The following is a 17,015-nucleotide window of genomic DNA, read 5'->3' on the forward strand; positions in this document are numbered from 1 at the left end:
CGGCTTATACTCGAGTTTATACGGTATGTAAAAAGAGGAGAAGCTGCCTGAGAGTGGATCACAGAAAGTGGATCCCTATTTCCTACAGCCACTGGGACATCCTCTCAGGAACCACATGGTTACACAGGGTTGTTTTATTCCGGTTTTCCTAGTCACGGGTAGGAGGAAAGACTAACATTGGAAGTTTTCTTGAGTCACCCTCTTGGTTTCTGGGTGTTCTGCAGCCCACATGCTTTCGAGAAAATCTGCTCCATCGAATGCCCAGGATCTTATGGAACCAGAATCTCTTGGCAACGCAGCACATTCTGGTGGTTTCCAGAATACCTGTTTATTGAGCGCTCTTCCTGGTTCAATTTGCAAGGGAAGGTGAGGGTGATTAAATTAATTACCTGCCCATTTGCAAAGCAGGCTACGACAATTAAAAACAGATAAAACAGATTACAGGCACGGGAATTGAGTGAGCCCTGGAAACAAACATCTCTCAGGTGTCAAAGGCAGTGCTGGATTTACGTATAAGCTAAACAAGCTATACTTTAGGGCCCCAGTTTTTGGGGGCCCCAAAAAAATTAAAGAAAAAAAACTGGACGTACATATCCAAAATGTAAGGTTAAAAAAACTAATAAAATAAAACCTACATACAGCAACAGTGTTCTGTGTTGTGTTGTCTTGTCTTGTGTTGTGTTGTGTAGGCTCCTATGATGGAAGTCAGGGGTCAGCAAACAGTGGACCAGCCCCCTGCTGCTCAGACCTTGGGGGGGCGGACTATGGGGGGGGGGGGTTGAACAAATTCCTATGCCCCACAAATAACCCAGAGATGCATTTTAAATAAAAGCACACATTCTACTCATGTAAAAACGCCAGGCAGGCCCCACAAATAACCCAGAGATGCATTTTAAATAAAAGCACACATTCTACTCATGTAAAAACACTAGGCAGGACCCACAAATAACCCAGAGATGCATTTTAAATAAAACGACAGGTTCTACTCATGTAAAAACACACTGATTCCTGGACTGTCCGTGGGCCGGATTTAGAGGGTGATTGGGCCAGATCTGGCCCCCATACCTTAGTTTGCCTACCCATGATGTAAGTCATAGACCCCGCCTGCTAGCCTGCTCCCTAAAATATCCCTGGTTTGCTCATTTCTATATATAGGGTGCCTACATTCTGCTGCATTGCTCCTTTTCCGTAACACATTCTGCATGGACTGGTTGCACAGCAACATGTGCAAATGGCTTTAAATACCTATTAGGTCCATAAATTACTATATAGCTGAGAGCTGGACCATAGAGAAGGCTGATCGCTGAAGAATTGATGCTTTTGAATTATGGTGTTGGAGGAGACTCTTGAGAGTCCCATGGACTGCAAGAAGATCAAATCGATCCATTCTGAAGGAAATCAGCCCTGACTGCTCACTGAAAGGACAGATCCTGAAGCTGAGGCTCCAATACTTTGGCCACCTCATGAGAAGAGAAAACTCCCTGGAAAAGACCCTGATGTTGGGAAAGATGGAGGGCACAAGGAGAAGGGGACGACAGAGGACGAGATGGTTGGACAGTGTTCTTGAAGCGACCAGCATGAGTTTGACCAAGCTGCGGAAGGCAGTGGAAGACAGGAGTGCCTGGCGTGCTCTGGTCCAGGGGGTCACGAAGAGTCGGACACGACTAAACGACTAAACAACAACAACATATATCCATATAGCATATAACCCATTCCGGTACTTCCGGGTTTCAGTGGTCTGCAACCTGAAAAAATACAACCTGAAGCAGCTGTAACCCGAGGTATGACTGTAAATCTGCAACACCTAAATTATAAATCCAGGGACATTAAATGAAATCTGGGGGCATTGCAGGGATGGATTTTGTCCGGGGACAGATATGTAAATCTGGGGACTATCCCCAGGAAACAGGGATGTCTGGTAACCATACATTACACCTTTCCTTAGTTTCCCCCTTTCAGCTCAATTTCCTCCTTCAAAGACACAAACAAAGTTAGAATACAGCAACCTGACTCACTGTGGTGCAGGTAGAATGACTACTCACAGCATTCCCTACTTAATATGCTAATTACATTTGCTTCCTCAAATGAACCAGGAAGTTGGAGGCTGGGACACAGGTGCAACGATATCCTACTTTGTACAAGTTTGTAGCTTCTTTCCCTTTTCTGCAAAATATTTTTACATTCAAGCTTAATGGGTTTGTTTCCTCGTTTTGCTTAATTCATCTGCGCAACGGATGCATTGCAGTACAATCCTGGTTGTTCTTCAATCTAAAGGAATAAGCAAACACTTTTTTTGGGTGCCTCCAGACTGCCACTTGCAGGAGTGATTCGAACACCTACCATAAATTTAGGGTTGCACAATTAAAGTGGTTTAAAGGGTTCTGTCAACCTGGTACAACAGATCCACCTTTTTACAAAAAAAAAGAAGGAAAGAAATTGACAAGGGAAGCAATGAGGAAATGCACTAAAATGATTATTGTGAAGATGTAAAAATGCCTTGCAAGAAAATCAAGATGAATGCAGGAAGAAGGGTTGCAGCACTTTAAAGTGCAGCCGATCCTAAACTTGTCCACTCAGAAGTACCGGTAGCTCCTTTTAGATCCAGCGGGGCTTACTCCCAGGTAAATGATTATTTTTATATCATAATATTTATACACCACTTGAGTGTAACAACAGCAACCTCAAAGCCATTTACAAAAAAAGGTATAATGACAAAATCATCAACAAGAAAACAGCAATAACATAAAGACTTTCAAAAAGTTAAAATAACAACAGATAAAGAACCAATTAAAACTCACATCAACTTTCTAAACGTGTGGGCTTGTCTAGGCAAAAATGTTTTAATCAGGTGCGAAAAAGGGCACAGTGAAGGTGCTTGCCTGAAATCAATAGGCGGGGAGTTCCAAAGTGTAAATTAAATTAGCATTGCAGCCTTAATTGTGAAGAGTTGCTGGATGGGAGCTGGGGAAAACCAGGGCTGGAATTTTAAGAGAGGGAACCTTGGCTTAGGCTAAAACACTTTCGTTCCTCCCTCTTCCCCTCCCTGCTTTCTGCCACACATTCTTAGTTGTGTTTGAAGAGTATTGTCTGCCTGTTTCCGGAAAGAGAGAAACAGAGATTTAATTCGTTGTGCAAAGGGTGAGTCAGCAGCAATGAAAAGATTGATTAGACACATGCTTGGCGACTCTCTTTTTGAATTAAATCCTACCATTGTTTCATTGTTCCTCATAGCAGCTGCAGCAGCAGCAACACCAGTCCTTTAAAGTAGGCCAGATGGAGAGATATGAAGTGGATATTAAGTCTGCTCATCAGCCAGAGACTGAACAGAGATTGGAACCCAGCCCCTTTCTCCAGAACAACCCTTAAAATGTTACTTAACACATTAGTATGTTGTCCTTTCTACGAGGAATTCAGGGTAGCCATACAAGAAGCTCTCGTATTTTGTCCTCACGACGACCCTGTGAGGTAGGTGAGGATGAGTCACAATGACTGAGCTAAGAATGACATGGAAAGGATTTAAGATCAGCAGCACAACCCTATGCACACAAGCTGTGAAACAGTCCCCTTGACTTCAGTGCTTTTTAGTTCCAGGTAAGTGGGTGCAGCGGGACGCAGGTGGCGCTGTGGGTTAAACCACAGAGCCTAGGACTTGCCGATCAGAAGGCTGGCGGTTCGAATCCCCGCAACGGGGTGAGCTCCCGTTGCTCGGTCCCTGCTCCTGCCAACCTAGCAGTTCGAAAGCACCTCAAAGTGCAAGTAGATAAATAGGTACTGCTCTAGCGGGAAGGTAAACGGCGTTTCCGTGCGCTGCTCTGGTTCGCCAGAAGCGGCTTAGTCATGCTGGCCACATGACCCGGAAGCTGTATGCCGGCTCCCTCAGCCAATAAAGCGAGATGAGCGCCGCAACCCCAGAGTCTGTCACGACTGGACCTAATGGTCAGGGGTCCCTTTAACTTTAACTTGTGTTAGCAAGTTCCTTTACTAAGCAAAGTTTGCATTCCCCTTTTAAACGCCTAATGGTCAGGGGTCCCTTTACCTTTAAGTGGGTGCAGGACTGAAGGCAAAATTCTCGAACTGAATCTCCTCTGCCTTTTTGGAGTGCAGCCTCCTCAGGGCAGAGACCTGCCTTGCGGTGCAACTCTAAACAAGCTTGTTGTTGTTTAGTCGTTTAGTCGTGTCCGACTCTTTGTGACCCCCTGGACCAGAGCATGCCAGGCACTCCTGTCTTCCACTGCCTCCCACAGTTTGGTCAAACTCATGCTGGTAGCTTCGAGAACACTGTCCCACCATCTTGTCCTCTGTCGTCCCCTTCTCCTTGTGCCCTCCATCTTCCCCAACATCTGGGTCTTTTCCAGGGAGTCTTCTCTTCTCATGAGGTGGCCAAAGTAAACAAGCTTACTCGGAAGGAACTCCCACAGAGCTCAGTGAGACTTGCTCCCATGTAGGTGGATATAGGACTTGAATTTTCTTCCTATAGCCTAGAACACTTTTCAAAATAATTGTTAGGGCAGGATGCAGTCGTAATTTAAGGACTTTTAAAAAACAACAACCACAGGTTTCATTGAGAAAGATTGGTTTGTGGTTAACTCCACTGAAACCTACAAAACTTCAAAACAGAGGCAGCTCACCTGTGGCCTCCCAGGTGTTGCTGGACTACAGCTCCCATAATTCCTGGTCACCAGCCGTGTTTGTTGGGGTTAGGAGTGTGCAGAATGGAAGAGAGAGGCAGCAGCTTCGGAAACCAGATTGGGAAGGTGGAAAAGAGACTTAGGAGTTGCATTTGGGGGGGGGGGAATGAGAAGGTCTGATGGGGGAGGCAGAGGTTGGCGAGTGGGACTAGCAAATGCAGAGCCTCTTCATGTACTATAATGTCTGTTTGCTTTTAATCTACACTTGCAGTCTTTAAAATGGTGTAAAAAAAAAGTTGAGACCTCTGTGGTGTAAGCAGGCAAGTAATAATGTTAATGCACCTGACCAGGATTTTTATCTATCAGAAAATAAAATAAAATAAATGTGCATGCTGCTTAATTGCAAACAGAAGAAGAAGAAGAGTTTGGATTTGATATCCCGCCTTTCACTCCCTTTTATAAGGAGTCTCAAAGCGGCTAACATTCTCCTTTCCCTTCCTCCCCCACAACAAACACTCTGTGAGGTGAGTGGGGCTGAGAGACTTCAGAGAAGTGTGACTGGCCCAAGGTCATCCAGCAGCTGCATGTGGAGGAGCAGGGAAGCGAACCCGGTTCCCCAGATTACGAGACTACCGCTCTTAACCACTACACCACACTGGCGTAGTTTGAATAAAACTTCAAAGTGGTTTGCAAAGGGTGGCAGTCAACTAAGATTTATGTATTTATTTTATTGCAATTCCATCCCGCTTTTTTCTCCAAGGAGCTCAAGTTAGTGTCTGTGGTTCTCTTAACCTCCTCATCTGACCCCCACAGCAACCCTGTGAGGCAGTTTAGGCTTAAGAAGCAGTGACTGGCCCAAAATGACCCAGCGAATTTCATGACTAAGCAAGGCGATTTGAACCCTGGTCTCTTCCAGGTCCTAGTCTGACACCCTGCACCCTGCTTGACTTACTCAGAGTAGACCCACTGAAATTACTGGGCCTAACTTAGTCATGTTCATTTAGCTGTGATTCCTGCGTTGCAGGCGGGGGTGGACTAGATGTCCTTTGGGGTGTCCCTTACAAGGGTGCTACAACCTACTTAATGCAATTAATTCCTGTGCGTCTCATGTGAGTAACCCACCCCCAAAGAACATAAAATTTGCATTGAAATGATCAAAGTTTTTTAAAAATAGGAGGGGAAATGTAAATTATAAGCTAAAATAATGGATTAAAATAGAATAAACTTGACTTGAAACATGAAATTTATTACGGTCAGAGACCAGCTTGAGAATGGAACTGCAATCCCAATAGCAAAACAAGCATTTAAAGCAATATACAACAATGGATTTTAATGGGTGGGTGGGTTTGCTTGAGCAGAAAGCTCTTTGGCAGGTGCCAAAGGAGGGATGCCGCGACACCCTCTGCTTAGCATCAATTGGCAGGGAGTTCCAAAGGGCAGGATCTGCCACTCTGCACTCTGCGGATCAGCCTGGGCAGAAGAGAGGGATTAATAGCTCCCGGCAGTCATAATATATCCAGCTGAGCTGGCTTAGCCACTTCATCAAATATCAATAGTGCCTTTGGGGCGGACAGAGGCCAATCTTGGTGCTTCCAAGGCTCCAGTTTCAAGGCGGAGCTTCTGGAAGACACCCAAGGATTTCTAAAGAACCTGCCTGAGCAGAAACCAGCCTCAGCATATCCCGGTCCATGTCTTGAACACGCAAATGGTCTTGCACCTTTGCAGCTTCTGCTGGGTTGGGATAAATGAGGAAAGGCACTGGGTTCAGGATGCCCTGGGACCTTTTCCTGCTGTGAGGGCTAGAGCGGAAGGAGGTCACCCTTGTTCTCCTAGGAAAGTGAAGTTGGAGATCTGCTTCCATCACTGAAGGTAGGTAGACTCAAAGACATGGGCTTCTCCGCCCAGCTGAGCCTCCTGTTCTCATTTTGTGCATAGGTAAAGGTGAAGGGACCCCTGACCATTAGGGCCAGTCATGGCCGACTCTGGGGTTGCGGCGCTCATCTCGCTTTATTGGCTGAGGGAGCCAGCGTCCAGCTTCCGGGTCATGTGGCCAGCAGGACTAAGCCGCTTCTGGCGAACCAGAGCAACGCACGGAAACGCCGTTGGCCTTCCCACCGGAGCGGTACCTATTTATCTACTTGCACTTTGACGTGCTTTCGAACTGCTAGGTTGGCAGGAGCAGGGACCGAGCAACAGGAGCTCACCCTGAGGGGGGGATTCAAACCGCCGACCTTCTGATCGGCAAGTCCTGGGCTCTGTGGTTTAACCCACAGCGCCACCCGCGTCGCATTTTGCGCATAGCGCATGGTTAAAAGCAATGACTTGCCTCCAGCTAAGTCTGACTCGGAGTAGACCCACAGAAATTAATGGCACTAAGTAAGTGGTGTATGTTGGCATCCGTCCGCCTGGGGAGATGTTGGAGGAATGCTCTGTTGTGGATGACTTCAAACCGTTAGAGTTACAGCGCCTGCTGTGGCTGTAGAGACGGATAAGGGAGAGACATGTTTTGTTGCAGCTGGGGCAGATGGTTGTGTTGATGCAGATAGAATCTCAGAGCTGGAAGAGACCCCCCAAGGCTCATGTAGTCTGACCCCCCAGCATTGCAGGAACCGAATATGCAATGAGGTTGAGGGAATGTTCTTTCACATGTGGTGGGCTTGTAAAAGGGTAAAAGCGTATTGGGAAATAATCTATAATGAATTGGAAAAAGATGTTTAAAAGTACTCCCCCCCCCAAAAAAAAAACAGAGTCAAGGTGGAAATTCCCAGGTGTCAAAAAAGGTTACCGTATTTATGTATGCCACTACTGTGGCCCGTGTTTTGTTAGCCCCAAAATGGAAAACGAGCAAAGTCCCAACCAAAGAAGAGTGGCAACTTAAACTGATGGAATATGTGCAGCTTGCAGACTTAACATATAGAATAAGAGAACGAGAAGAACATACATTTAGAGCAGATTAGAAAACGTTTATTGAATACATGGGGGGAAATTGTGTGCACTTGAAAACGGCAGCATTAAGATCGACAGTGCAAATAAGTTTTGATGGCTGTAATAATGGAATACTGTTTGGTAGAGTTTTTGTAAAATATGCAGGGATTTACGATATGCAAAATGAACCATGGAAAGGGAAGAAGGAAAGTCATTGATATCTTAAGGATGTTTAAATGAGTATTTTAAATTTTAAAACAGAAAATTTAATTATATATATATATCTATATATATATCTATATATATATATATATATATATATATATATATCTGGCAATGCAGGAACCGCAGCTGAAGAAAGCCTGACAGATGGTCATTTGTTACTCTCAATGGGTCTACTCTGATTCGGGCTAGCATTGGTACAGCCCTCTGGAAGATGCTGCTAATCTTGTTCCCTGCAGCTCCACTTACAGTCTTTGGGTGAATCACGCATCCTGCACTTTGAGCCCGTGTGGTTTTCTTGCGCAACACTTCCAGGTTTCCGAGAGCTGAGAGTCAAAGTCTGAGGGTGGCAGGCCAAGAGGACATTTGAGGTATTTGAGCAGCCTAGCCAAGCATTTGACGTGTATTGGAATGTGCTGTTTTATTTCGCAATGTACTGTATATGTTTTTAAAAACTGCTGGTTTTATGATGAGGTTTATCTTAAGCAAACCTGTTTTCAACATCTCATTTTGCAGCAGTAGAACAAGCGTTATGTGCTTCTTGAAAGAGTAGAGGTGGCCCCAAGTCCTTACGGTCTTTATCAACCCATTTTGATTGAGTGAGTTTATTTAAGGCATTTTTTCCCACCGTACTACATAATCATTAACATTTCTAAGCAGTTTTTAGCACTGCAAGGTTTCTCAGACAAGGAGACCACGAGGCGATTGGAGCGCTGCCTCCATCCTTCTCCATTTTTTCTTTCTTTTAAGAAATTAGCAATCCAACCAAACTCACAGCAAGGGCATGGAGACCCATGGGAGCAGCAGGACATTGGGGCATTCCTCCACTCTCTGGGGGGATTGTATGGGGGGAAGATGGGTACACAAAGTGCTGGCTTTAAACTGGGTCTGGACACAAGCAGGCAGCTGGCGTCATTGGCACAGAACTGGTGTCCCGTGTTCTGAATGCCTGGCCCCTGCCAGGATTCTCGCTGCCATATTCAACTTGGAAGATTTTGCTGGAGAAACCCCACCACATAAGAGCCAGGAGGCAGCGTGGTGTAGTGGTTAGAGTGTTGGACTAAGACCTGGGAGACCAGGGTTCGAATCCCCACTCGCTCACGAGCCTTGAGCCAGTCGCTGCATCTTAGCCTAATCTACCTCACAGGGTCGCTGTGAGGAGAAAATGGGGAGGAGAAATATGTATGCCACTTTGAGCTTCTTGGAGGAACGGTGGGGTATAAATGTAAAAATAAATGAATGAGTAACATGAAACCAAGCAGTGGCCTATCTACTCATAGAGCCACAGAACTGGAAAGTTGGAAGGGATCCCAAGGAACATCTAATAATAATAATAATAACAACAATAATAATAGTAATAGTAATAGTAATATTTCTATACTGCCCTAGGTTCACAAGCCAAAACCCACAATATGAAACCACAAATACATAATCAAAATATAAACAGAACCAGCTGAATAACAGCTCCCCAAAACACATAAAAACAGTTAAAAACTATTATTATTTTTAAAAAACAACAATGCACAATTAAAAAGCACTTTAAAAGAATGTGAACAGTACTCTCTGCTGGGCGGCAGCAGCCCTTTTGTAGTCTAGACCATCTATGTATTCCAACATGGAAACCAGAGACGGAGGTTATGCGCTTCTTATTACAGGGGAGAGACCAGGAGGCTCACCAAGACAGTAGCTAAGCTCCTCTATTTGATTTTTTTGTCGCCGAAGTATGCTACAGGATCCTGCCCTTGCTGGAAACCCACAGAGATGAGGCGGATCGCTCGCCTCTTCTGCCCTTTGGCGGGTGACTGTGCCGTTGGGGTCTCACTGGCCTGTCTATTCTGAATGTATTCTGAATGTTCTTATGCGATGCCAATAAAGGTTACTTGACTTGACTTTGGCTGGACTTAACAGGTGGCGCTGTGGGTAACAGGGGAATGTAGGGTAACAGGGGAATGCAGGTGGCGCTGTGGGTAAAACCTCAGTGCCTAGGACTTGCTGATCGTAAGGTCGGCGGTTCGAATCCCTGCGGCGGGGTGAGCTCCCATCGTTCGGTCCCAACTCCTGCCCACCTAGCAGTTCGAAAGCACCCCTAAGTGCAAGTAGATAAATAGGTACCGCTTTATAGCGGGAAGGTAAACGGCGTTCCGTGTGCTGCGCTGGCTCGCCAGTTGCAGCTTCGTCACGCTGGCCATGTGACCCGGAAGTGTCTTCGGACGGCGCCGGCTCCCGGCCTCTTGAGCGAGATGAGCACACAACCCTAGAGTCGGTCACGACTGGCCCGTACGGGCAGAGGTACCTTTACCTTTACCTTTAACCGTCCAGGGATCCTTTTTACATGGCTTACATGGCTTCAGCTTCAAGCCTTCCCAGGTGGTCGCCTGGGAGGAACTGCAACCCCTCCTCTGACCCGTCTCTCTTCTCCAGCAGGTACACCACCGAGGAGCGAGATGGCTCTGCTCACCCACGTGCTGGCTTGCATCTTTGGGATCGGCTCCTGGATGTCCATCAACGGCGTGTGGGTCGAGCTCCCGGTGCTGGTGAACGTTCTGCCCGAGGCCTGGTACCTACCTTCCTATCTCATCATCATCATCCAGCTGGCCAACGTGGGCCCTCTCTTCATCACCCTCATGCACAAGTGGAAGCCGGGCTTGCTGAGCGAGGTCCTCATCATCTGCGTCGTGGTCTCCACCGGAGTCGTGGCCTGCTTCCTCCTGGCCTTCCTGTGGCACTACACCATGGATTTCGGTGGGGCTCGCCACAGCGTGGCCTTCTTCATCTTGACCTTCTGCCTCTCGCTGGTGGACTGCACCTCCTCCGTCACCTTCCTGCCGTTCATGGCTCGCTTCCACCCTCGATACATCACCTCCTACTTCATCGGGGAAGGTCTCAGCGGGCTGGTCCCTGCTCTCTTTGCTCTGGCGCAGGGAGCAGGGATCTCCAGCTGCGTCGAGGTTGCCATCCCAAGCAACCACACGCACAGAAGCAACGCCACCTTGGGCAACGTGAGCGCGGGCGACCCCGTCCCTTTCCGCCTAGAGACCCGCTACTCCCCTGCCAACTTCTCCAGCCTGGTCTTCTTCCTCATCCTATCCGGCCTGATGTTCTCCTGCCTTGTGGCTTTCTTCTTCCTCAACCGCCTGCCCAGGGTGTGGGATCTTTCGGAGCAGAAACTCTGCGCCAGCGAGATCACCCTCCACTCCATCCGGAAGATCCCTGCGGATGGAGGGCTGAAAGAAGGGTTCACTAACTTCCCCGTGGAGGGAAAGGCAGAAAGTTGCTCCAAAGAAGACGAGGAAGGAGCTCCAGAGAAGGTTGTCTACTCCTGGACCACGTTGACCTTCATGTATGTCCTCATCACTTGGTGCAGCTCCTTGATGTATGGAATCCTGCCCTCAGTGCAGAGCTACTCCTGCTTGCCCTACAGCAACTTAGCCTACCACCTCTCCACCACCCTGGGTGCCATGGCTGTCCCTCTTGCCTGCAGCATCTCTACGTTCCTGCCCAGCAGGTAGGTACCCACCCCCCTTGGCAAGAATTCTTGAGTTCTCCGAGCTCTGGGGTTGATTCTGCTTTGCGAGTACCGTATGTCTTGCTTTTGCCACCGCCCCCTTAAAGAAGGCTCGAGATGCAACTCGCAATGAGGAAAGGTTGCATTTCATAGAATCATTGGGCTGTAGAGTTGGAAGGACCCCTCCCAGTCATCTAGTCCAGCCCCCTGCGATGCAGGAATCCCAACCAAAGCATACCTGAAGGAGCGTCTCCACCCCCATTGTTCTGCCTGGACACTGAGATCCAGCGCTGAGGGCCTTCTGGCGGTTCCCTCACTGCGAGAAGCCAAGTTACAGGGAACCAGGCAGAGGGCCTTCTCGGTAGTGGCACCTGCCCTGTGGAACGCCCTCCCACCAGATGTCAAAGAGAAGAACAACTACTAGACTTTTAGAAGACATCTGAAGGCAGCCCTGTTTTGGGAAGCTTTTAATGTTTGACAGACTATTGTATTATAATATTTTGTTGGAAGCTGCTCAGAGTGGCTGGGGAAACCCAGCCAGATGGGCGGGGTATAAATAATAAATTATTATTATATTATTATTATCCATGACAGATGGCCATCCAACCTCTGCTTAAAAACCTCCAAGGAAGGAGAGTCCACTGTCTTCCATGGGAGACTATTCCACTGTCAAACAGCTCTAACCATCAGAAAGTTCTTTGTAATGTTTAGTTGGAATCTCCTTTCTTATAATTTTAATCTATTGGTTCAGGGCCTACCCCCCCAGAGCAGCAAAAAACAAGCTTGTTCCATCTTCCATGTGACAGCCCTTGAGATTTTTGAAGCTGGCTCTCATATCTCCTCTCAGTCTCCTCTTTTCCAGGCTAAACATTCCCAGCTCCTTCAACCGTTCCTCATCAGGCTTGCTTTCCAGACCCTTGGCCATCTCAGTCGCCCTCCTCTGCACTCCTTCCAGCTTGTCAACATCCTTCTTAAACTGCGGTGCCCAGAACTGGACACAGTATTCCAGGAGTAGTCTGACTAAGGCAGAATAGAGTGGTTTATTTATTTAAACATCGCAACAAAAACTCGGAGGATTTGCGTAACCAGTTAACCAATCAGCCAGATCCAATTAGTCAAGCAGCAACATTTCCTGCCGAGTAAAGGAGCGTCTCCCTTCCTGTTCCTGGGCATAACATCAGGCGCCACCTCTCATCCTGCAACAAGGCAGCTTTATGGAAGTGCAGCCAGTTTGCCCACATTAGCACCAAGCAGAGGGGGCACTGCAGGTGGCGCTGAAACACTGATGAACGAGAGAAGGTGAGAGGCGGGGGGTGGCACCAGTTTTTGGTGCCGCACAGGCCCTACTGAAATTTTAAAGCCCAAAGTCCGCCACTCCTTAGAGTTGCCGTATTTTTCACTCCATAAGACGCACCTGACCCTAAGACGCACCTAGTTTTTAGAGGAGGAAAACAAGAAAAAAAATATTCTGAACGAAACAGTGGATGTATGATTTTTGTGGTTCATGCTGTGGCCACAGACATGTGATTTGACAGTGAATTTGGGGTGACCCAATGCAAAAATCCTGAGCATCCATGTGGATCTGTGCTTTGTAACCACATTTTTGCGCCATTGCAGCCCCACGCAACAGTGGGTGCGTGATTTTTTTTGGTGCAGGCAGTAGCCATGGACATGCTATGTGATCTGATGGTGAATTTGGGGTGACCCAATGTAAAAATCCTGAGGATCCATGGGCTTTTACCTCCCCCCTCCCAGGCAGCCTCCTTTATCTCTAGCGTCCCTTATCTCCTTCCTGATCGCTTGCCAATCAGCGGCTTTGTTTCAACACCCACTTGCCTCTTTCGGGAAAAAAAAAAAAGCGTGATCTGCTTTTCTCCCCTGGGCAATTTGGCTCCAGGGACCAGGCATTTACTCCATAAGATGCACAGACATTTCCCCTTACTTTTTAGGAGGGAAAAAGTGCATCTTATGGAGCAAAAAATACGGTAGCTTATTTTTTACAGTCCAACAGCATATAAATGTTGTTAAAGAAATAAACACCCTGTAAGCAAATGCACGACAAAAAGAATCGCTGTTGTGTAACCTCACTGCAAGGAAATCAGTGCTGGATAGAATCTAAACCTCTGCTTTGAGATTTATGCAATCAAATCAGGATGAATGCAAATCAACGATGCTCAATAAATAGGTCATCTGAAGGAGCTCTGAATCTCTCCCGCTCTCTGTTCGAGGCTTCATCCCATGTGAAATCCTGACCCCAATTTGGCTTGAAATTCGCTGTCTGTTTGCCTTGATGCTTTCCTTTGCTCTCCCCTCCCCCAGGTCCCTCGCCTTCTTGAGTGTCTTGGCATTCACCGGGACGGCCTTTGGCGCCTACAACATGGGCATGGCCGCCCTGAGCCCCTGTCCGCCCCTAAACCACACACAGTGGGGAGACGCACTCATCGTAAGTAGCTTACACCGAAGGCTCTGGCATTCTCTGCTTTTGCAAGAGGGATGTTGCTCAGAGACGTGATGGGGTATCCTGCAGCTTTGCAAACAGGTCCCGGAAACTTCCTAACCCAGAATGGGTCTTGACAAGGACCCAAAGGCTGCAACGGTTGCTCACTGGCTGCGAGGGCCACATTCTGCCCCAGGCAGCCTTCTAGGGGCCGCTAGCCGGTGGTGGGTGTGGCCCGAGGTCAACAGGGGTCAGGGCCCTGGGTGCGGATTTTGCAATTGTTCAGCAGGCATATGAAAATTCAATTTTCTCCAGCCTCTGTTCAGGCAAGAGGTAGGCGTTTGGCCAGTTCAAGGACAAATTCCAGCCAAGCTAAAGTGTTCGAGGAGGGCACAGGGTGAGGCCAAAGGGGGGTGGGGCCTACAGGGAGGTGTGGGGCCTAGGGAGAGTCCCAAAGGCCAGGTAGAAAGCCCTACAGCTTCTCCCCTCCTGCCCTAAAAGAAAATGACGCCAGTTCCTGGAGGAGGATAGGTCTACTTGGCTACTAGCCAAGTCAAGTGGGACCTGAGATTGTTGTAAACAAAAATCTGCCTTTGTTCCCTTATGGGGTATCCAAGAGCCCATATAGAGTCCTTACGTAGGTTCCCTATTGGTAGGAGAAAATAACAGAGGCCAACCAGAGAATATTGAGAAGCCAAGCAGCTCGTAAGCCTGATCTTTATTGATCTGTTGCAACAGGGTGCTCCCCTCACACACAGGAGAGAGGAGGGACCCAGAAAAATGGTGTGCAAGGCCTTATAAAGACTTTTGAAATTGCCACCCTGTAGATCAAGACCACCCCCACAAACATCATACATACATCACAGAAGGGGTGTAACCTAAGACCACCCCTCAGATACATCGCACCTACATCACAAAAAGCGCGGTCTAAAACAGAAATTTGAATGTTGTTTTTCTCCTGTCTGGCAGATTACCTGTTAATGCTTACTTGATTGGATATCCTGGCCAGTCTTTTGTAGTGACAAATACTTAGTTCCTGAGCCAGGTCACAGGCTCACCCTATTCATACACAGACATACCCTTAAGACAGGATTTGTGAATAAAAAGACAATGGGGAGGCTTTTCCATTTTCCTTTGACCTTGCAGAGAAAACATTTGGTCAGTTTGGGAATCAAAAATTGTTCCAGGTTGGTCCCCCTGCGCTGATCTAGGTACGTGCTTGGTTGGTACACTTATGAACATTGAACATATATCTAAGACCTCAAAATTCCTATCACAAGACAAAGGGGAGTGATGCTCTTCAGGATTTTACCCACTCCAGTTCATCCCTCTCGCTATGTTTCCCATTCCCCAACGCCCCCTCCACAGTCCATCAGTTGCTCAGTATGTTGTTCAGAAAGCACGACCAGTCCTTATTGAGCCTTTGGGGTTTTGTTTGCCCCAAACGTGTTTTGTGCTTCTGCAAACCTTGTGGGTTCTGTGGGGCCTGCGCATGCCTCCCTCTCACGTGTGGTTGGCACAGTTTGGGCTACATAACACTCGCTCACAGACCATTGGGAAGTGGAGCCTGCAACAAAATGTTGCAGCGTGGAATGCTTCTACTCAGCCAGCCAGGCCCCTTTTCGGGGCACCTCATCCTGTTCCCACCCCATGCCCAGCCACTCCATCATCAGCATTCTGTGCCCACTGAGCATGCTCAATGGTCATTTGGGTGCTTATTGGAGGGGTGCAAGTTCATCCAAACCTCATTGGGGTTTGGAAAAATTTCCCTTCTCTGTATTTTTGCCATTCCCCCAAGCCTGCTGATATTGCCCTCTCGAACTGAGATTCCCGTGAGCATGTAGGGTGATGGCAAGATGGAGCCTCCAGGTTTAAAAGCACTCTGCCACCATTTGCTGATGGGTGGGGAACAGGAAAGCTAATGTTTTCATTAAAGGTGTTGACCTTTAAAGCCCTAAACAGCTTCGGCCCAGTATACCTGAGGGAGCATCTCCACCCCCATCGTTCTGCCCGGACACTGAGGTCCAGTGCTGAGGGCCTTCTGGCGGTTCCCCCACTGTGAGAAATGAGGTAACAGGGAACCAGGCAGAGGGCCTTTTCGGTGGTGGCACCCGCCCTGTGGAACACCCTCCCACCAGATGTCAAGGAAATAAACAACTACCTGACATTCAGCAGACATCTGAAGGCAGCCCTGTTCAGGGAAGTTTTTAATGTGTGACATTTTAGTGTATTTTTGGTCTTTGTTGGAAGCCGCCCAGAGTGGCGGGGTACAAATTATAAATTATTATTATTATTATTATTATTATTATTATTATTATTATTATTACCCTTATCTCAAGTATCTGGCTAGCCAAGTGGGAAGCAGATTTCTGAACTAGGTTAATGGTTAGCTTGTTCCAATGCCGCTTCTGTGTGCTTAATGGAATAATGAAAGGGGAAGGTGATAATTTGTTGGCTTCAGGCCAAGAAAGGAATTCAATGGCAGAGGTTCAAACACACCTGCACCTTTTCTGTGCCAACAGGTGATCTCCTGGGTTCTCTTCAACGGGACCCTCGCGTACGTCAAGGTGATGCTGGGAGTGATCCTTCGCGGCCACAGCCAGAGCGCCCTCGTGTGGTACGGAGCGATGGAGCAGCTCGGGGGTCTGATTGGAGCTGTCATCATGTTCCCCTTGGTGAATGTCTACAGCGTCTTCAAATCGGCCGACTACTGCAGCTTCCGGTGCCCGGCGTGACCTCAAGAGGAGGCAAGGGCTCGTCTCGGATCAATGCAGCAATCAGAACGCTTGACCCATTTCCAAACTGAAGGAAGGAACCGTGCGAATAAGTTCCCCTTAAGATCAAGGCGAAGGAACGCAAGGAATCGTCAGGCAACGTCACCCTTGACTTTGTGTAACGGTGACAGGCGATGAATTAACTTCAGACATGGCTCCACGCTCCTCCTCCTCCTGCCCTTTCTTAACCTTGGATGGACAAGACCTCTGCTGCAGGCCTGTGTTCAGAACCTGGCCAAGGAGTTGTATAATGCCTTGTAAATAAATCAGTCGAATTACCAACTCCTGTGTCGAGCCTGGATTCAGCACAGACGTTGCCACCAGTTGCTTAAGGTCCCTTTGGGCAGCTGTAAGCTGCAGCCCACACCAGTGAACTTGCCATTTAATTTTTCAAACCGTTTTTGTAAATTCAGTATTAGGACCTTTGAGTCCTTAATCCTTTACAGTGGTGCCCCGCAAGACGAATGCCTCGCAAGACGGAAAACTCACTAGACGAAAGAGTTTTCCGTTTTGGAGGTGCTTCG

General features: G+C 47.7%; 2 protein-coding genes across 6 annotated transcripts in view; both read left to right on the forward strand.

Annotated features, from left to right (window-relative positions):
* The window catches only part of ANGPT4 (angiopoietin 4), a 175,534-nt gene extending 171,345 nt beyond the window's left edge, over positions 1–4,189 (forward strand). Inside the window, exon 10 of the transcript XR_014008588.1 lies at positions 4,150–4,189. The gene's annotated coding sequence lies outside the window, so the exon portion shown is untranslated. The remainder of the gene's footprint in view (positions 1–4,149) is intronic.
* On the forward strand, positions 3,519–16,773 carry SLC52A3 (solute carrier family 52 member 3). Of its 5 annotated transcripts, XM_081196434.1 has the most exons (5): positions 6,273–6,497; positions 8,015–8,146; positions 10,200–11,280; positions 13,600–13,723; positions 16,240–16,773. In XM_081196434.1, the coding sequence occupies exons 3-5, from the start codon at positions 10,220–10,222 to the stop codon at positions 16,450–16,452; spliced, it is 1,398 nt and encodes a 465-aa protein (XP_081052560.1). In that variant the 5' UTR covers positions 6,273–6,497; positions 8,015–8,146; positions 10,200–10,219; the 3' UTR covers positions 16,453–16,773. The 5 variants fall into 5 exon arrangements, with proteins under 5 accessions (XP_081052562.1, XP_081052561.1, XP_081052560.1 ...); XM_081196436.1 differs by lacking the exons at positions 6,273–6,497; positions 8,015–8,146 and adding an exon at positions 3,519–3,591; XM_081196435.1 differs by lacking the exons at positions 6,273–6,497; positions 8,015–8,146 and adding an exon at positions 3,524–3,591 and having other exon boundaries at positions 10,197–11,280.
* The last annotated feature ends 242 nt before the right edge of the window (positions 16,774–17,015 follow it).

This window comes from Podarcis bocagei (assembly GCF_964188305.1).
Source record: "Podarcis bocagei genome assembly, chromosome: 5".
In the NCBI taxonomy this organism is placed as follows: domain Eukaryota; kingdom Metazoa; phylum Chordata; class Lepidosauria; order Squamata; family Lacertidae; genus Podarcis; species Podarcis bocagei.

Bases quoted from the DNA above. Each gene is read 5' to 3' on its own strand.
- SLC52A3 (XM_081196436.1), top strand. From the start codon at position 10,220: ATGGCTCTGCTCACCCACGTGCTGGCTTGCATCTTTGGGATCGGCTCC. The intron at 11,281-13,599 runs GTAGGTACCCAC...CCCCTCCCCCAG, and splicing joins TCTACGTTCCTGCCCAGCAG to GTCCCTCGCCTTCTTGAGTG. The intron at 13,724-16,239 runs GTAAGTAGCTTA...CTGTGCCAACAG, and splicing joins AGTGGGGAGACGCACTCATC to GTGATCTCCTGGGTTCTCTT.